Here is a 20770-nt window from a genome sequence, read left to right as displayed (position 1 = left end):
ATGCGGCCTCTGACACAGTGGGGTCAAGTGGCAATGTGACATCATATGATGTCGCATATGCCAGAGAGCTGGTAAGGAGGGGGGGGGGGGGAGCAGACAGGGGGGGGCACAAGCAGAAAAGTTTGTGCAACCCCTGCTCTAGCGGATATCGTATTCTGGAGCAAAGTTAAGTGGGGGAAGAGGAGAGGAAAAGGGGGGGGGGAGGAACGAGGGAGAGGAGAAGAAAGGGGGGAGAGGAGAAGAAAAGGGGGAGGGGAGGGCAGGAAAGAGGTGAGAAAAGGGGGGGGAGAGAGGAAAGGGGGGGGAGAGAGGAACGGAAAGGAGGGAGAGAGAGAGGAGGGGAAAAGGGGGAGGAGAGTGGAAAGGAGGGGGGGAGAGGAAGGGGGGGAGAGAGGAGAGGAAGGGGGGGGATAGAGGAGAGGAAAGCGGGGGGAGGAGAGGAGAGGAAAGGGGGGGGGAGAGGGGAGGAAAGGGGGGGAAAGGAGGGGGGAGGAAAGGAAGCTTCCTAAAATAAGTCCTGTTAAAAAGTAGCGATAATCTGGGCGTGAAACAAATAAAAGGGTACTGTTACTCCCTACCTACACCCATCACACCAACTACTGTATAAATGTAATATTTATGGGAAACTAAATGGCTCCTAAACCCCTCTGCTGCCAGAACATGTGTAGCTCCTTATGCCACTTTGGCATACAAAGGCTTAGGAGCCAAACCCCTTGTTGCTTCAGCCCTGATAAGGCCTTGCTGGGACACTCTGAAATCCTCCTTAGGGCTGCAGTCAGAAAATGGGAACCAATTGAACACCAACTGGCTTCCTTAAACTGATCTAACCATGCTAGAAGAAAGGATTTGGCTGGTTCTGTTGCTATGATAATGGATTTCAAATTGCCTTTCTTAGGGGTCTCTGCATGGGGGAGTGTTTCTGAATTGTTTTCTTTCCCCTTATTCCCCCCCCCCCCCTGTCCTTACCAGAGAACCAATAAGGGGAGGGGGGAGAACTCTTGTCTAATACAAAGTGACAGCAGATTAAAAGGAGCAGTCAGAGGAAATCCAACCTCTCAATATGCTCTAAGTGTACTTAGGCTGTGCAAGGGGTGCTAAGGTGCTCACTGGAGCTGGTTTAAGTGGCATCTGTGACTGCATCATTCTGCTTAAATCTATAGATACACCTGCCTATTACTCACAACTGTAGTGTGAGCAGTGCTACAAGGTATCCAAAGATACCTATGTGCCTACTGTTATCTTCCTTGCAGCACCCTGGCATGGAGCTGTACCATATTAAATACCAAGTACACTATTGGTGGTGAAATCATAATAGTGATGTAATTTCTGGGACTATTCTCTCCACTGGTAACACTATTATTACACTCTCGGTGCTATCCACTGATATGGTGGGTCCCCACCTTTGCTGATTGCTCCATTTAGCCCCCATCACCCTACCACTATGTACTGAGTAGGAGTGGCTATATATTAGGGGGACCTTGGTGCATATTTATTTGATTTAATTTCTTTTTAAATACAGTTACACACATACTCGGTAATATATGTTTTAAGAAATAATAAATAAAAGTTTATATTTTAATTAGTGGTGTGCATTTAAGTGAATTTTCTTTGGGGTACAATCACTTTGTACCCTTCATTTTTCCTGATTCACTTTTCAGTTCACAGTTTGCACCCACCTTATAATTATCGATTTGATTTATCAATTAATATATTTCAATTAGTATGGTTTAAGTTGATCACTCCCTAACCCTTTCCTCTTTTTGCCGTTAACCCTGTCACTGCCATTAGTACACTTTGCCCCTAGGTGGGACTAACCCCTTAACCATGTCACTGTCATTAGTGCACTTTGTTCCTAGGAGGGAACTAAACCCTTAACCATGTCACTGCCATTAGTACACTTTGCCCCTAGGTGGGACTAACCCCTTAACCATGTCACTGCCATTAGTACACTTTGTTCCTAGGAGGGACTGAACCCTTAACCATGTCACTGCCATTAGTACACTTTGCCCCTAGGTGGGACTAACCCCTTAACCATGTCACTGTCATTAGTGCACTGGGTCCTGGGATGAACCGACCCTTTAAACTGGACGCCTCGACTCTCTCCTGCTCACTCACCGTTCTCCACAAAAATATACAGCAGGATGGCTCTTATTTTGTCGTAATTATCCAGATCTTTGTTGAGTAACACGGGAAGCAGAACACGCATGTGCTCCTTAACTCTCTGTCCCTCCACGTCTGTTCCCAAAGCCAAATCCTACAAAAAAAAAAAAGACACGCCGTGGCTAATTAAACGGCCATTTGTTTAGGAGAATTAAATGACCGTTTATCCGTTGCATGCAACCTCCATTGTTAAAGGCCCATGCACAGGAGGCCGCCATCTTTGATTTTGAGCCATCTCTTGCGACGCTGTAAATAGGAGAGGCTACAGCCCTAAGCCCGCCTGGCTTCTGCATCTACCGTAACAGTGCAAACCTGGCACAAAGCTACCTACTTGTTCAATTTTGCAAAGCTTTTGAAGGTTATCTTGAAACTTTTTCATGCAGTCTTCGGCTAAATTGAGATGCAGAACTTGCTGAAAAACAATGAGACATGTTATGTGTATAATGTCACATTTATACCATAGGAAAAACTTGGAGCCTTTAGAAGCTCACGTATAAATTACATGCGAAAACGGGCCAACAAAAGCGATCACGGCCGGCACGACAAGGGGATCCCAAACAGCAGCTATGCATAGTTCAACGTTGTTTCCCTAAAGGACTTTAATACACAACTATTCAACATGAAATCCAGTGAGCTGCGTCCGGGCAGATCACTGGGGGAAGGATGGGCCGGCCTTCGGGAAAGGTGAGCAAGCCATGGGTGCCGCGCCCCCTCCCCACCTCCAGTCAGAAGTTGGATCCCGGCGCCGACAGGAGGGAGAGGAGGAAGCGCGGGGCCCCTGGACGGGCGGAGAGAGGTAGGTGCGGGTGTGTGGGTTTTTTTCTGGTTTGTGAGGAGGGTCTTACTTTTTCCGGAGCGGGCCGCCTCCTGCAGCGACGCGTTGCAGTGGTGACCGATGTCGAACGACGCCATGTTGCAATGGCAACGTGACATCACATGACGCCGTCACATGCCGCTGTGACGTCATGACACCGCAACGCTGCCGGAGGAGAGCTGCTCGTCAAGGCAAGTACCTTAAAGGGGGGAGGCCCCATAAAGACGAAGGCTGGCCCTGGCTCAGGAGAAAGAGATATAGATATATAGATATATATTTGAAATTAAACAGAAGTCTGACATCACACACGGGAATAAATGAAAATGGCGGTGGGACGCCCAATTTAAGATGGGAGGATGGGATGAGACAATGTGTGGGAGCGACGTGGAGAAGAGAGGCTGTAACCGCAGCATCTGGGAGATCATTGGGGAGGCTTCATCCAGCAGTGGGGAGACGCGGGCTGGAGAGGATATACACATACATACCTCACCTTCAGCCCGTGTCCCCCCACTGCTGGAAGAAGCCCCCCAATGATCTCCCAGGTGCACATTTCCTCATTTACGCGCGCACACACGCTCCTCACCTTGCTTATCTGCTTCCGGAAGTGAGGCATCTTTTTCATCAGGTTGGACAGGTTACTCATGGTCACCTGAGAGAGACAGGAGGGGAAGATTTCAGCTCCGCACACCATGTACTTCCAGCTGCAATGGCCAATGTTTGCAAGATGCAATGCTATGGCCACGCCTCACCAATTAAACACCCACATATAAAAAGGTGCAATTCAACGTAGAGGATCAAAAACGTGTTTTTTAAAACAAGAGTCTATGTGTAACCGGATCCTTAGAAAGATAGAATCCCCCTTACAGTAACTTATTTGTGTATTGTGAACATAAGTATGTTTCCCTTTTCTCCGGGAACACTGAATTCCAGTTGAACAGCTCACCTCCTTATCTGTCTGTCAGTAATTAGGAAGCAATCACTAGTCAAAGAACAGAGCAAAGAGAACAATTGGGGCTTTGAGGACTGACAAACAGTCTTACCTTGGTCTTATTTTATTTCAAACAAATCTAACATGTTTAAACAAACCGTCTTAAACTTGCCACATTTCCCCAGTAAACACAAGTTTTAAATAGATATGTTACTATTATCTATAGTCTTTTGTTGATCAGACTGTTTGCCAGCTCTCAGTGCCCCAGGTAAATAGTTCTTTTTTGATTTGTTCTTAGTTTGTAAAGTAACGATGAAGCGGGACTTAGTCTGACTGAAGCAGCCGATTGGCTGGAACGCCCTGTTCCCGGAGAAAAGAGAAACACGCTCATTCCTTTTCACAGGATACATTAAAAGGGGGATTAGACCGCTCTCAGGTCGTGTTTCTGCATCTTCTTTCCTACAGGGCCCCCCTACTGAGACGATCCACTTTCAGGGGGTCACCCCGTCAATTTATCAACTGTCCCATTTATTTCAAGTTCCAACAAAAACGGGACAGAAACGGAGAATACGTATTTATTTCCCACCACATGTATCACCTTACAGGAGTTCTCCTGATTCAGTTTGTAAAATGTCCATTTTAAAAATGTCACTTTTTCTACTATTTCAAACCTTTTATTAATAGGCAATAAATTCCACTGCTGCCAGTGGGGCAGCGAAACCTCGCAGTGTCCGGGGACATAACATCGGCCTTTGTCTCTCTGCAGGGCACCCTTGGGCCGCGGCCATGGTGAGAGTGATGGTGCGCGTGCCGCATACAAAAGGGCGTACCTCAATGAGGACGGACATAGAGCGCGCGGCACGAGAGCGATGGCGCGGCCGATTTTTCGCGCGACAAAAAGACAGCCGGGTCACGTCAGCGGTTCACCCAATGAGGGGGAACCAGCTCCGTGACGTCACGGCCACTGAGGACATGACCCCCCACGGGCCAGGAGGTCATGACCCCCCACGGGCCAGGAGGTCATGACCCCCCACGGGCCAGGAGGTCATGACCCCCCACGGGCCAGGAGGTCATGACCCCCCACGGGCCAGGAGGTCATGACCCCCCACGGGCCAGGACCCCACAGGGCCAGGAGGGCAGGACCCCCACGGGCCAGGACCCCCACGGGCCAGGAGGTCATGACCCCCCACGGGCCAGGAGGTCATGACCCCCCACGGGCCAGGACCCCACAGGGCCAGGAGGGCAGGACCCCCACGGGCCAGGACCCCCACGGGCTGTATGTGTTAAATTTCTGAAGAACGTTAAGCCAGTCGGGGTACCAACGTCTCAATGGGACTACAGGTTATCGGAGAAACAACGGTCACGCCCCGCTTACCTTCCCCTCCGTTTCCTTCTTGCTGGAAGATATTTCTTTGACAAGTTTGGGGATTTCTCTGGGGGTAAAAAAAAAAAAAAAGAAGAGGAATGAAAATAAAAACAACAAACACACAAACGGTTAATGTTCCGGTTACACACAGCACAAGATACTGGGTTTATACACAGGGAAAGCAGCCAGCAAACGGGGATTCCCGGGCGGCTCCTGTGACCAGGAGTCGCTCACACAGCCGGTAATGATGATGCGCTGATGTCAAAGGTGCAGGGATCTGAGCTGAGGGACGAGGCATTTCCCAGAAAACAAGAGTTTGGGCGGGAAAACCCCCCTGCTCCCTCATTATAGGTTCTCCGATAAGGACAGGGTGGGATAAGGGGCCCGTAACAAAAATAATTTGTCATTCGTTTCCTCCCCTCCCAAATGAAAATCTTTGCGGTTAGTGTGGTAAACTTTGCATAGGGAAGCCAAATTCAACTCTTTACAAAAGGTTGCTCGTTTCCCGGCTTCCTGGGATTGCACTGTTAAGCGGCCTTTTATCTCCCCGCATTGTGGCAGGCACACAGCTGTGTATGGTTTCAGAACACAGACGCGGGAAACAAAACACGCGTGTTACACGTACGCCAAGACGTCGGCGATGTGCCGGTGACGGATTTTCACCCACAGTTCGTCGGACTCGTCCAGACGCGCTTCTTTGTCTTTGTCTTTGCCTGAAGAGCTGTCAGTGCGGTATCTACAAGGAAAAACAGCACAGGGATTAAGAAATCCTTCCGAAAACACTAATGTTCCCGCCATGTCCGGGATCTTCTGATTGATAGAGAACGAAGCGGCAGAGAACGTCCGGTGTACGGGACATCAACTCCGTGACTCCTACATGCGGGATGCAGAGACGGGCGCCACTTTTGGGCGCACCACGACATAGCCAAGTCATGGGGTCTGGCTCTCCTTGGGGTCCCACGACATTGAGCCAGACCCCAATGACTTGGCTAGGTCGTGGGACCCCAAGGAAAGAGTCAGAAACCATGAATTGGCTTTCTTGGGGGCCCCATGACGTAGCCAAGTCATTGGGGGCTGGCTCTCCAGGGGGCCCCATGACGTAGCCAAGTCATTGGGGGCTGGCTCTCCAGGGGGCCCCATGATGTAGCCAAGTCATTGGGGGCAGGCTCTCCAGGGGGCCCCATGACGTAGCCAAGTCATTGGGGGCAGGCTCTCCAGGGGGCCCCATGACGTAGCCAAGTCAACAGATAACAGGCAATCCTCCTATTTCCGATGTCATTCTGTGCCGCTCATAGTGGATAGAAGCATTGGGTGACATCTTAACCCTTTCTAAGCGTTAACAGTTTAAGGTACTTGCTTGAAGGTATCATTCTCGATGGGGAGCAGGTCGTAGACCATGGCTTGGAAGGTCAGCTCGTGCAGCACAGTGGACACCGGATCGAATCCCCTGTCAAGTATTAACAGCTGGGACTGTGTTTTTTCCTGCAAGAAATACAAGGCGAGGAGGACATCATACGGGGTAGTAAGGGACAGGCTCAGACAGTCCTGGGGTTATATGAAATCTAGGGTGACCTCCTTACTGCAGAGTTTCAGGGACAGGATCAGCCAGTATATGTAATGTAGGGTATTTTTTATTATATAATTTATTTTTAACAGAAACATATCAATACAAAAAAACAAATTAAAATATACAATTTTACATCTTATTTTCACTATATACAGAAAATATTTATACACATCTGAAAATCCTCCAATCTTCTCTCCCAGGTCTTTATATCCCACCCGTCTCTCCCCCTGCTTTATTTTCTTTATCTGCTCTATAACCAGTTCACCTGCACATGTTACAGGCACGAGAACCTTTTCTGTGGAGAGGAGACTGCGGGTGATCCACAGCCTGTATTTCACAAGTGCATTGATTAACACCACTGTGCTACCGCTGTAACCCTGCAAGTGATCCCTAAACACACCATACACTATTTCACAATAGTTTGGACCCTTTAAATCTGGCATCCGTAATGAGGCGGCCATACCCCCCCACATCTCCACTGCGTAGAGGCACTCCAGGAGGAGGTGCTCCATCGTCTCCAAGATCCCAGCACAGGAACCTCGGGGGCAGTTCCTATCCGCTATATCTTTATATTTTAAATTTGCTCTTACATAAAGACGCCCATGGAATCCTGATTTCCAAGAGGGATTCTCGGGTCTAATAGATTCTGTAAGGCCTTTCTGGTCCTCTATATCACAGTGTTTTAGATTGAATTGTGAAAAGAAAAAATGTGAACAAGCGCTAAAGACTAAAACACCAGTGTGACAAGTACAAAATATATATATATATATATATATATATATATAAAGGCTGCCTAGTAATACTGTCAGTACTAACAGAAAAAGTGAAAACAAAGAAAAACCTGGCGCCAAAAGTTCATTGATAATCCTGTACTCCTCAGGGGATCAGCACACTTGCTTGACAGGCCATGTAGGGGAAAAAACACAAACAGACACAGATCATAGTGCAACACTGTAGGGTTAAAACAGGTCTACACTAATACACTCACTGCACATATAACATAGAGACTCCTAGTGACTATAAAAACTATTTATTAAATAAAAAGAACTATGCCATAAAATGGTATGGACAAATGAGAACACCGCTGGTCATCCAGATGGGAAAAATCAGAGCCCTACTTACAAGCAGCAAGGCAAATACAGGCAATGCAACAAAGAGTCCTCCAGGTGCTGCTGATGTCTTTGCAGAGATGTGATTCCTGCTGCACTGTGACTCTCGTGCTGACCCTCCCTCCAGGGGTTAACAGGAACAGTGGCAGTGTTGGAGGCCCGCTCCAAGCAGCAAGGCAAATGCAGGCAACGCAACAAAGAGTCCTCCAGGTGCTGCTGATGTCTCGGCAGAGATGTGATTCTTGCTGCACTGTGACTCTTGTGCTGACCCTCCCTCCAGGGGTTAACAGGAACAGTGGCAGTGTTGGAGGTCCGCTCGTGGGGCTCACAGCTCTACTCCACGTGAGACTGCTCTCCTCACTTCCTCCTCCGGTTACACAGGCTGTCTCAGAGAGTGCCCGTGCCATTAAAGGGACAGTACAAGCGTCCTGTATGCCAAGAACTAACGGCTGCAATGGGGCTCAAATGTGACCAAGTGTCCTAAAAAGTCCAATACCAAGCTCAAAGTGACTGTCACCTGCCCTACGCGTTTCGTGGATGTTAGTCCACTTCCTCGGGGTCAGCACAAGAGTCACAGTATGTGCAGTGTGTGTATTAGTGTAGACCTGTTTTAACCCTACAGTGTTGCACTATGATCTGTGTCTGTTTGTGTTTTTTTCCGTACATGGCCTGTCAAGCAAGTGTGCTGATCCCCTGAGGAGTACAGGATTATCAATGAACTTTTGGCGCCAGGTTTTTCTTTGTTTTAGATTGAATTGTGTGACACAGTCTACAAAATACTAACCAGTACAATGTTTTCCTGAGAACACAAGTAATTTTTAAAGCAGTTATTTTACATCTATTTAAGAATTTGTACATAATCCTCATATTCTGGCATATATACACCTCCTACAATAATTCTTTTAACAGGTTTGCCATCTAGCCAGTTTTGAAGGGGAGTCACCCACTTCCTAAAATATATATGCCAAAACTGGTCATCTCTAATGAGAAATTACTGCAAATTAAAACATACAAAAATGAGAGAAAAATAATACAGGGTTCACCATTTCCAAACCGCCTCTCTCTTGGAAAATAAGTAATGTCTCGCTTTAACACGTTTAAACAATTTCCGCAGAGCAATTGGAAAAAAAGCTATATAAAGTAACAGCAATTTCCGCAGGAAGAGGAAATACAAAACTTAAATTCACAAACATAGGTATCACAAAAAACCCTTAATCATTTTAACTTTTTCTCTAAAAGAGAATTTCCACTTCTTCCACCGTTCTACCTTTACCTTACAGATGTTCAGTTTCTCCTTCCAGTTGTGAACACCAGAATTCTCTTTTCCAAAATAAATCCCTAAAACTTTAAAAGAGGCATTGTCTATCTGAATATCCTCCGGTAGACTAAAGGGGGTTTCCTCTTTTCCTAACTAACAGGTCACAGACTTATCCTGATTCACCAGGGAGTTGGAAGCATTTGAATATTTATTTCCAGACTTATACCTGCAAATGAGCTTTTTGAGGCAACATAAATACAAACGTCACCTGCATACGCCTGGCACTTAACTCGCCCCTCGTGTTGGGAACGCTCACAGGGTACGGCTTGGATGAGACTATTCTGCTCCAGGTGTCTTAAAGAGAGGACTATGGAGAAGACATATAATAAGAGGGTCAGCGGGCAGCCCTGTTTAACACCCGACTTTATGGGAAAAGATTCCCCTACCCAGCCATTAATGACCGGTCTTCCATAAGCTCCTTCATACAGCAGAGCCAGTTTCTCCACAAATGTATCTGGGAAACCATATCTTTCCAGAGTTTTAAAAAGATAGACATGATCCACCCTATCGAAGGCTTTGGCCTCATCAAGATTTAACATGTACCCCGATAGACCTCCATTCCAAACATCTCCCTAAAGTTCATTCAATTATTAGCGATGTTCCTTCCTTTAATGGCACAGGATTGGGAACGCACGATCACCTTCTCAGCGATGTTACTCATCCGATTTACAAGGACTTTGGCCAAGATTTTGTAATAGTCATTTAGTAAAGCTATTGGTCGCCAACTTTTTAAATCCTTCGGATCCCCTTTCTTAGATAATAAGGTCAAAAGCGATTCACGCTGAGAGTGAGAGAGACTTATTCCTCCAAGAGGGGAATTATAAACTTTTGCCAATATTTCCGATAAAACCTCACTGAAAAGGTTATGCTGTAAAATTCAGCAGTGATTCCATCTGCCCCTGGGGTTTTATTACCCGAGAGGGTCTTAATTGCATTCGTCACTTCTCTTGCTGTGATTGGGGAGTCTAAGCCTATCAGGTCATCCTCAGAGACGGATGGAATATTGACAGAATCCAAATAACTGCCTATTTCTACAGGATCAATGGGCTTTTTGCTAAAAAGAAACAAAAAACTCTGCATAGTATTTTGCGACTACGTTTAGCATCTCATCTTTACTACAAACACACTGACGGGCAGCACTCTAGACCGAAATAGTATTGATAAAGTGCAGTGTGCGCGGAGCGAAGTGGGCCCAAACAACCCCACTGCAAATCATAGAAACCCCAGAGTAGGCTCCAGCACACGTAAGATAGATAGAAAAATGTAGAGAGTCTCAGAATAAGCCACAAATGTAATCACGTAAACAGCAAATTAATATACAAAATTGGAAATGCTAACTGACTACTAATGCAAAGTATACAGCTCTAATTATCGCACAAATAAGGGGAAACAAGATATAAAGGGGAAGGGAAGTGTGGGGTACAAATGAGGGTATGGAGAGAGGACAACAGCACAACATATAAAGACAATGGGGTAGGATAAGAGGGGCAACGTTTCAGGGTAGACACCCTTTCTTCTGGCCTGTTCCCTTGGGTCAAAGAGACCTCAAGGTACTTCCCTTAATCCTTGTCCCCCCTGTGAGAGACACAAATGCAAGCAAAGCAAATAAGTCACAGAATAATGCAAGCAACAGCAAGCAAAGCAGAAATCAAAGCAGAAATCACTGAGTAATGCGATCATGTAATCCAGCCGTGAACAGCCACCCGCAGTAAAGATAAGTAAATAGGGGCAAAGCAAACCGTCCTTAATCTTATTGTTCACAGGATATGTGCAATCACCCTCTCACTGGAGCTACACATTAATCTGTGCTTGACATTCTGGAATGACATCTATAATAAGACATCGGCCTGGGCTCAGGTCAATCCCTTTTTCACACTGAAAGTCATATTCCTTAAATAGAAACCCCACCCCATCAAACATGCACCACTTGTCCATTCTGCAGAAACTGCTGAAATTTCCTTAAGGGACGAGAGTCTGGTTTCCTGCAGGAATAAAATGTAAAGGTCTTTGAAAGCGCTATATGCCAGCGATCTTTTCCTGGTTTTTATGGAATTGACATTTAAAGACCCTACTCTTAGTTGGGTGAGGGCAAGATGTGTCATTCTGAGTTGTTGTTGTTACACTCCACATTTGTCCTCTATTTGTCCATTTTCCCCTTCGGTCTCCCTTCACCAGGCAGTGACCCTCTTGTTTGAAGGCGACCTCATCTCCACGTCCTGTGAAGCTATAGTTTTTTTTCACTTTTACCATCTGTCTGGGGTAATGGTTGCACCTATGACAGTGGATCCTGTGGGTTGTTCCACCTCCCTCCTGCTGATGTTTTGAGGAGATGGTGCCTCCTAGGAATTCTTCGTTGCTTCGGTATCTGGGGCTTCGAGGATACTCGGTTCCTGTTTCCTGCTGTTCCGCTTCTTTTTCCTGATTTTCCACCCTATCAGCCCAGGACTTTTGTAGTGACTGAAACATGTTCCGTATCTTTAGGCGGTCAATCACTGCAGTAAGGCAACTTTTTTTAAATCTTGGATAAACACAGCTGCACGAGGGTTGTCCTTGTCGATTTTGTAGCCATGGGAATTTTTTTCCTGAACCTCCCATGTGGATTCTCCTTCCTCACCATCAGCCGCTGCTTCTAGATGTTCTGGAGCAGGGAGAGCCTCCTGGCTTTGTTCTTTTGTGCTTTCGAGAGGCACTTTCATCTAACGCCTCTCCTGGTGCACTGGTCCCTCTTAGGAGTCTTTGTTCTGTGGGGTCTGAGAAGGGAGGGGGATTACTTCTGGTGTCCTCTCTTTCTGCTGTGATTGGACTGCAAATTTCCTTTAAAACCCCCTCAAATCGGGCGCAAGCCCACGGAGTCCCTCCTCTCTGCAGCTGGTCTGTCTCAGGCAAGGTCCCCGCTGCGGCCGCTCCTCTCACCAGCAGTCCTCGGTGACTCCTCGCTTCCTGCATACTGTGACACGTCAGCCAGCAGGGGATACAACTGAATTGTGTTCCCATGTGGCGACGCGTCACATGGAGCGCCAGGGAGCCAATCAGAGGCAAGAAATCCCACAGATCATTCATTTGCTTGGGAACTAGCCACTTTGCTGCTGGAAAGGTTTGCAATGCTTTTCCAGCACAAGCCTTTATTGGTTTGTCCTGGGCTCAGAAGGAAACACTGGCCAGAGCATGCGGTAGACCAGATTTGCGTTATGTATACTTCTAACTTTAACTCTTTCAATGTATAACTGTAGGGTTTTTTTTGCATGGAATAGCTACATGGGTACGTTAAACTGTAAGCAACAGAGCAGTGCAATGAATCACTGAACAAAATGTAATGTATAGCAACTTGGAACAGTGAGGTAAAGGGATTCAGTAGAAAGTGAAAATTGAGTTTTTCAATGATTAAACTTTGGGCTAGATTCATGGCCCCACCCCCTCATGGACCCACCCACACGCTTTTGGCCACACCCCCCCGCACTAGGGTACTCTGCCTACAGACCGCAAATCGCGCCATAGCGCTGTGCATGCGCCACCAGTCTCGCGTGTAGCAGTCTCCAGCGGGACCTTAGCCTCAGAGTGCAGGTCTCCATCCACCTCTGTTGTAGGGTGCTGCAGAGCAAACACTTGTGCTTGATTGTGTTGGGCATGGGGACACACATTGTGTGAATGCCCACTTTTTGAGCACAAATTACACAAAATGTTCTTGCATTAATTTCGGTGGTGCCCCAAATATTTGCATAGGCTGCATCTGATCTTGTTACATCCTGATGAAGTGTGATCTTGATCCGCACTTAAAGCAGCATTTGGGCTGCCCACGGTAGAAACACCTTTCTCTTTCATTTCCAATGTATAGGAAGTTTGGTAAGTGTGTCACAGTGTTGTCTGCACACACCAGTTTCACCTCAAACTGAGATCCTCCATTCCAGTATTCACCATTGTACAGCTTCCTTGGTCCTTTGAGTATGTCACACTGGCGCTTCAGCCAAAACTCAATGTCAGCCACTGGGATAGATTTGTGGTCAAAGATAATATTTACTATCACAGTCTCAGGCTTAGATATCGCTGTGGCCTCAAAAGACTTCCACTCAGGGCTGCTACTCACTGCTTTGTATCTCTCCCAGAAAGTCTCTAGGTGGGTGGAGGTCTTAAAACTGATATCATGGTATGGTGAATACGGGCCATGCAGGAGGCGTAAACATGCTCTGGGTCAAAGTGCAAAGATTTCTTTATGAGCGTTTGCCCCACATAATCCAACCCTGGATCTTCCTCTCTTGGTCCTAGAAATGTCAGTCTCACCACATTCCTTCTTCTTAAAGGGTTTCTTACGGGAATAGTGGGAAAGAATCTCAAACCTTTCAGTGATTTCATGCGTTTTGCTGTGAATCAGACGGTTTTGCTGGTTCTGTATTTTCCTGGCAGTCTGAACCCCGGCAGCTGAAATTTGATCCAGACTATCAGTGCTGATTGTTTAAGTAGGTACCCGGGCGCTATCTCTGTGTGGCTTATCTGATGTGCAGAAGTATAAAAAGAGTGGTGTAATACTGCCTGTAAATGGTTTTCGAGTGGTATCCTCTTGTGACTCGGAACCCCAGCAGGATCTATCCAGGACCCTTGTAGGTAATGAATACAAAAAGGATGGGGGAGCACAATGGTTGGAAACAGGCAGTGTTATAGAACTGGTAATTGCTTTTTAAGATGAAGCAGTTATATCCTGAGCAGGTGTGGTGGCTCAGGTGTCTAATGTCTAATTGGAAGGATAGGCACACATGGGTGTATGTGTGTTGGTGTGAAGGTGAAATAGAATAAAGGTATATAGAACTTACACGGCCTTGTGTAAGCCCAGTAGCATCAGAGTTTCTTTGGGAGTCCCGTGTGCTTCTGATGAGGCTTTTCTTCTTGCGATGCGAGTTCTTCTTCTTGATGTGTGGGCCACTTGCTTCGTTGGTTCACAGTGCCGCTCCAGGGGGATTTCCAAGTTTAAATCACACCGCTGAGTAAGGTAGGTGGAGTTGATGATACCCGAGGGGACAGCAGCGCCCGGCGCCCAGGTAAGCAGCGTGTCACATGTAGCCGTGCGTGATATGCTTGGAGGAAGAAGCGGTCACTCGCAGACATGAATGCCCATCGGGTCACACCACGGCCTGTGTGAATCCGTCTGCCGTCATCTGCGCATTTCTACTCACATGCCATGTAGGAGCAGGAGGGTTTTTTTTTTTTTTTTTTTTTTGATCACCGCCTGTTATTGTCACTGACTTAATCCAAAAATGTTCAGATTGGGGTCCAGCAAAAAAAGAGACGGCACACTGCATGTAGTCTTCAGACAAAAAACTGTATTGAATCACAGGGCACTGCAACCAACGTTTCGGTCACCCAGAGGGTGAAGGTCTCTTTTTTTGCTGGACCCCAATCTGAACATTTTTGGATTAAGTCAGTGACAATAACAGGCGGTGATCAAAAAAAAAAAAAAAAAAAAAAACCCTCCTGCTCCTACATGGCATGTGAGTAGAAATGCGCAGATGACGGCAGACGGATTCACACAGGCCGTGGTGTGACCCGATGGGCATTCATGTCTGCGAGTGACCGCTTCTACCTCCAAGCATATCACGCACGGCTACATGTGACACGCTGCTTACCTGGGCGCCGGGCGCTGCTGTCCCCTCGGGTATCATCAACTCCACCTACCTTACTCAGCGGTGTGATTTAAACTTGGTAATCCCCCTGGAGTGGCACTGTGAACCAACGAAGCAAGTGGCCCACACATCAAGAAGAAGAACTCGCATCGCAAGAAGAAAAGCCTCATCAGAAGCACACGGGACTCCCAAAGAAACTCTGATGCTACTGGGCTTACACAAGGCCGTGTAAGTTCTATATACCTTTATTCTATTTCACCTTCACACCAACACACATACACCCATGTGTGCCTATCCTTCCAATTAGACATTAGACACCTGAGCCACCACACCTGCTCAGGATATAACTGCTTCATCTTAAAAAGCAATTACCAGTTCTATAACACTGCCTGTTTCCAACCATTGTGCTCCCCCATCCTTTTTGTATTCATTATCAGTGCTGATTGCAGGCACTTGGAAGATCTGATTTACCGCTCAGTGAGATTTCCCCTCTCTGGCAATCTGATTCCCCTGCAGCCTCGGTGTGCGTGCGTCTCCCTGCAGCCTCGCTGTGCGTGCGTCTCCCTGCAGCCTCGCTGTGCGTGCGTCTCCCTGCAGCCTCGGTGTGCGTGCGTCTCCCTGCAGCCTCGCTGTGCGTGCGTCTCCCTGCAGCCTCGGTGTGCGTGCGTCTCCCTGCAGCCTCGGTGTGCGTGCGTCTCCCTGCAGCCTCGCTGTGCGTGCGTCTCCCTGCATGCGTCTCCCTGCAGCCTCGCTGTGCGTGCGTCTCCCTGCAGCCTCGCTGTGCGTGCGTCTCCCTGCAGCCTCGCTGTGCGTGCGTCTCCCTGCAGCCTCGCTGTGCGTGCGTCTCCCTGCAGCCTCGCTGTGCGTGCGTCTCCCTGCAGCCTCGCTGTGCGTGCGTCTCCCTGCAGCCTCGCTGTGCGTGCGTCTCCCTGCAGCCTCGGTGCGTGCGTCTCCCCGCAGCCTCGGTGTGCGTGCGTCTCCCTGCAGCCTCGGTGCGTGCGTCTCCCCTCAGCCTCGGTGTGCGTGCGTCTCCCCGCAGCCTCGGTGTGCGTGCGTCTCCCTGCAGCCTCGGTGCGTGCGTCTCCCTGCAGCCTCGGTGTGCGTGCGTCTCCCTGCAGCCTCGGTGCGTGCGTTTCCCTGCAGCCTCGGTGTGCGTGCGTCTCCCTGCAGCCTCGGTGTGCGTGCGTCTCCCTGCAGCCTCGGTGCGTGCGTCTCCCCTCAGCCTCGGTGTGCGTGCGTCTCCCCTCAGCCTCGGTGTGCGTGCGTCTCCCCGCAGCCTCGGTGTGCGTGCGTCTCCCTGCAGCCTCGGTGCATGCGTCTCCCTGCAGCCTCGGTGTGCGTGCGTCTCCCTGCAGCCTCGGTGCGTGCGTCTCCCTGCAGCCTCGGTGTGCGTGCGTCTCCCCGCAGCCTCGGTGTGCGTGCGTCTCCCTGCAGCCTCGGTGCGTGCGTCTCCCTGCAGCCTCGGTGTGCGTGCGTCTCCCTGCAGCCTCGGTGCGTGCGTCTCCCCTCAGCCTCGGTGTGCGTGCGTCTCCCCGCAGCCTCGGTGTGCGTGCGTCTCCCTGCAGCCTCGGTGCGTGCGTCTCCCTGCAGCCTCGGTGTGCGTGCGTCTCCCTGCAGCCTCGGTGCGTGCGTCTCCCCGCAGCCTCGGTGTGCGTGCGTCTCCCTGCAGCCTCGGTGCGTGCGTCTCCCCGCAGCCTCGGTGTGCGTGCGTCTCCCCGCAGCCTCGGTGTGCGTGCGTCTCCCTGCAGCCTCGGTGTGCGTGCGTCTCCCTGCAGCCTCGGTGTGCGTGCGTCTCCCTGCAGCCTCGGTGCGTGCGTCTCCCTGCAGCCTCGGTGTGCGTGCGTCTCCCCGCAGCCTCGGTGTGCGTGCGTCTCCCCGCAGCCTCGGTGTGCGTGCGTCTCCCTGCAGCCTCGGTGCGTGCGTCTCCCTGCAGCCTCGGTGTGCGTGCGTCTCCCCGCAGACTCGGTGTGCGTGCGTCTCCCTGCAGCCTCGGTGCGTGCGTCTCCCCGCAGCCTCGGTGTGCGTGCGTCTCCCCGCAGCCTCGGTGTGCGTGCGTCTCCCTGCAGCCTCGGTGCGTGCGTCTCCCTGCAGCCTCGGTGCGTGCGTCTCCCCTCAGCCTCGGTGTGCGTGCGTCTCCCCGCAGCCTCGGTGTGCGTGCGTCTCCCTGCAGCCTCGGTGCGTGCGTCTCCCTGCAGCCTCGGTGTGCGTGCGTCTCCCTGCAGCCTCGGTGCGTGCGTCTCCCTGCAGCCTCGGTGTGCGTGCGTCTCCCCGCAGCCTCGGTGTGCGTGCGTCTCCCTGCAGCCTCGGTGCGTGCGTCTCCCTGCAGCCTCGGTGTGCGTGCGTCTCCCTGCAGCCTCGGTGCGTGCGTCTCCCCTCAGCCTCGGTGTGCGTGCGTCTCCCCGCAGCCTCGGTGTGCGTGCGTCTCCCTGCAGCCTCGGTGCATGCGTCTCCCTGCAGCCTCGGTGTGCGTGCGTCTCCCTGCAGCCTCGGTGCGTGCGTCTCCCCGCAGCCTCGGTGTGCGTGCGTCTCCCTGCAGCCTCGGTGCGTGCGTCTCCCTGCAGCCTCGGTGTGCGTGCGTCTCCCTGCAGCCTCGGTGCGTGCGTCTCCCCTCAGCCTCGGTGTGCGTGCGTCTCCCCGCAGCCTCGGTGTGCGTGCGTCTCCCTGCAGCCTCGGTGCGTGCGTCTCCCTGCAGCCTCGGTGTGCGTGCGTCTCCCTGCAGCCTCGGTGCGTGCGTCTCCCCGCAGCCTCGGTGTGCGTGCGTCTCCCTGCAGCCTCGGTGCGTGCGTCTCCCCTCAGCCTCGGTGTGCGTGCGTCTCCCCGCAGCCTCGGTGTGCGTGCGTCTCCCTGCAGCCTCGGTGCGTGCGTCTCCCTGCAGCCTCGGTGTGCGTGCGTCTCCCTGCAGCCTCGGTGCGTGCGTCTCCCTGCAGCCTCGGTGTGCGTGCGTCTCCCCGCAGCCTCGGTGTGCGTGCGTCTCCCCGCAGCCTCGGTGTGCGTGCGTCTCCCTGCAGCCTCGGTGCGTGCGTCTCCCCGCAGCCTCGGTGTGCGTGCGTCTCCCCGCAGACTCGGTGTGCGTGCGTCTCCCTGCAGCCTCGGTGCGTGCGTCTCCCCTCAGCCTCGGTGTGCGTGCGTCTCCCCGCAGCCTCGGTGTGCGTGCGTCTCCCTGCAGCCTCGGTGCGTGCGTCTCCCTGCAGCCTCGGTGCGTGCGTCTCCCCTCAGCCTCGGTGTGCGTGCGTCTCCCTGCAGCCTCGCTGTGCGTGCGTCTCCCTGCAGCCTCGGTGCGTGCGTCTCCCTGCAGCCTCGGTGTGCGTGCGTCTCCCCGCAGCCTCGGTGTGCGTGCGTCTCCCTGCAGCCTCGGTGCGTGCGTCTCCCTGCAGCCTCGGTGCGTGCGTCTCCCCTCAGCCTCGGTGTGCGTGCGTCTCCCTGCAGCCTCGGTGCGTGCGTCTCCCTGCAGCCTCGGTGTGCGTGCGTCTCCCTGCAGCCTCGCTGTGCGTGCGTCTCCCTGCAGCCTCGGTGTGCGTGCGTCTCCCCGCAGCCTCGGTGTGCGTGCGTCTCCCTGCAGCCTCGGTGTGTGCGTCTCCCTGCAGCCTCGGTGTGCGTGCGTCTCCCTGCAGCCTCGGTGTGCGTGCGTCTCCCCGCAGCCTCGGTGTGCGTGCGTCTCCCTGCAGCCTCGGTGTGTGCGTCTCCCTGCAGCCTCGCTGTGCGTGCGTCTCCCTGCAGCCTCGGTGTGCGTGCGTCTCCCCGCAGCCTCGGTGTGCGTGCGTCTCCCTGCAGCCTCGGTGTGCGTGCGTCTCCCCGCAGCCTCGGTGTGCGTGCGTCTCCCTGCAGCCTCGCTGTGCGTGCGTCTCCCTGCAGCCTCTGTGTGCGTGCGTCTCCCCGCAGACTCGGTGTGCGTGCGTCTCCCTGCAGCCTCGGTGTGCGTGCGTCTCCCCGCAGCCTCGGTGTGCGTGCGTCTCCCCGCAGACTCGGTGTGCGTGCGTCTCCCCGCAGCCTCGGTGTGCGTGCGTCTCCCTGCAGCCTCCCTGTGCGTGCGTCTCCCTGCAGCCTCGGGGTGCGTGCGTCTCCCTGCAGCTTCGGTGCGTGCGTCTCCCTGCAGCCTCGGTGCGTGCGTCTCCCTGCAGCCTCGCTGTGCGTGCGTCTCCCCGCAGCCTCGCTGTGCGTGCGTCTCCCCGCAGCCTCGGTGTGCGTGCGTCTCCCCGCAGCCTCGCTGTGTGCGTCTCCCTGCAGCCTCGGTGCGTGCGTCTCCCTGCAGCCTCGCTGTGCGTGCGTCTCCCTGCAGCCTCGCTGTGTGCGTCTCCCTGCAGCCTCGGTGCGTGCGTCTCCCTGCAGCCTCGCTGTGTGCGTCTCCCTGCAGCCTCGGTGCGTGCGTCTCCCTGCAGCCTCGGTGCGTGCGTCTCCCTGCAGCCTCGCTGTGCGTGCGTCTCCCTGCAGCCTCGCTGTGCGTGCGTCTCCCTGCAGCCTCGGAAATTACACCGCAGGCCTAGTGCGCATGCGCGTGACGTCACTAGGCCTGCGGTGTAATTTTTCACAGATTTTTTCAATTTGCCTATTATGAACTAGGTATTTAAGGTGCCTTACTGCAGCATATCCCATACTCCTTGATAAAGGACCCGTGTGTCCGTAACGCGTAGGAGGTTCCTGTCTTTGTCCCCCAAGGGGGTGAACTTGTCTCTCACCATGCACCAATAAAGAAAAGCTTTTTATTCCACACCTGGCTCCCTGGCTGTGCGCCATTCGTTTTTTCTTCTGGCTGTACCTGGATTCTGGATCCTTTGTGGCTGGCACGCCAGCAATCACCCCTGGAGATGACGTGAGTGGGCTTCATTGGTTTAGACTCATATAGTTAAGTATTGGCTGCTGTCATTGTGTCACTTACAAGTCTATATTTACCAACCCACTCCCACTGGTATCTCCAGGGTTAATGTTTCATTGTTTATTGAATTAAATGGAATTACCTTGGGTTTGAGCACCCTAACCCTTTTACCTAATCTGTGTTTCTCTCAGGGCGTTAACCCTTTCTGGCTCACAGTTTAGCTCCATTGCCTCTTCAGAGTTTATTGCAATGGTCTCTGAGTGAGAAGAACGTTTCTCAGGGTCTCTTTCCATTGTTTCTGCCTCCGCTGCTGTCTGCAATGTACCTGTGTTTGCCTCCTGACTGACTCCTGCTGCAATCCCCCCATGTAGGAGGCTATCAGCCTCGGTTTCCATGTGCTGAGGACTCTCAGCCTCAGTTTCCATGTGCTGAGGACTCTCAGCCTCTCTTCCCTTGGCACATTCAGCCTCTGCATTGGGTTTGGGCACTTTGCTATAAGGCTTGTTTGTCTGCCTGCTCTCTCTTGCCGCCCGCCCGCGCTCTCTTGCCGCCCGCTCTTGCCGCCCGCCCGTGCTCTCTTGCCGCCCGCCTCCTCTTTTCCAGCTCAGCCTCTCTTTTCTTTTTGCCCTCAGTTATAACATTACTTTGCTGCTGGGACTTACTGCTCTGGGTTTGTATGTTACTTTCCCCGGACAGAACCAGCACCTCACCTGTTCCTTGTGTCTCTTCCTCCATTCCTTCCTGCTCAGCAATCTCTTTCTCTCTTGTCTTTTCTCTCTGAATTCTCCTCAATTCTCTTTCAGTTTGCAAAAGATCCTCAGTGTCAGTAACATCCAGGCCACAGCCCCTGGGGTTCCCAGGTTCACCTGCCCCAGCACCACCACCCCCTCCTGGGTCTGAGGCCACAGCCTCTCCCTGCAAGGGTGACCACCTGACTGCAGAGGGACAGGCTTACACAGTCTGGGTGTATATGTAATGCAGGGTGACCTCCTGACTGCAGAGTATCAGGGACAGGCTCACACAGTCCTGGGTGTATATGTAATGCAGGGTGACCTGACTGCAAAGTATCAGGGACAGGCTCACACAGTC

The 20770-nt window shown here is 51.8% G+C and overlaps 1 protein-coding gene across 1 annotated transcript in view; it reads right to left on the bottom strand.

Moving 5' to 3' along the window:
* Positions 1-20770, bottom strand: part of STXBP3 (syntaxin binding protein 3) — a 43833-nt gene that overhangs the window by 8170 nt on the left and 14893 nt on the right. The window contains exons 9-14 of the mRNA XM_075617006.1: positions 6626-6750; positions 5894-6004; positions 5278-5335; positions 3558-3623; positions 2492-2572; positions 2116-2254 (exon numbers count right to left, since the gene is read on the bottom strand). Of these exons, the coding sequence (XP_075473121.1) occupies positions 2116-2254; positions 2492-2572; positions 3558-3623; positions 5278-5335; positions 5894-6004; positions 6626-6750 (580 nt within the window). The remainder of the gene's footprint in view (positions 1-2115; positions 2255-2491; positions 2573-3557; positions 3624-5277; positions 5336-5893; positions 6005-6625; positions 6751-20770) is intronic.

This window comes from Ascaphus truei, chromosome 10, assembly GCF_040206685.1.
Source record: "Ascaphus truei isolate aAscTru1 chromosome 10, aAscTru1.hap1, whole genome shotgun sequence".
NCBI lineage: Eukaryota > Metazoa > Chordata > Amphibia > Anura > Ascaphidae > Ascaphus > Ascaphus truei.
Note: the sequence above shows the minus strand (reverse complement) of the source record. Positions and strands in the feature narration are given on the sequence as shown.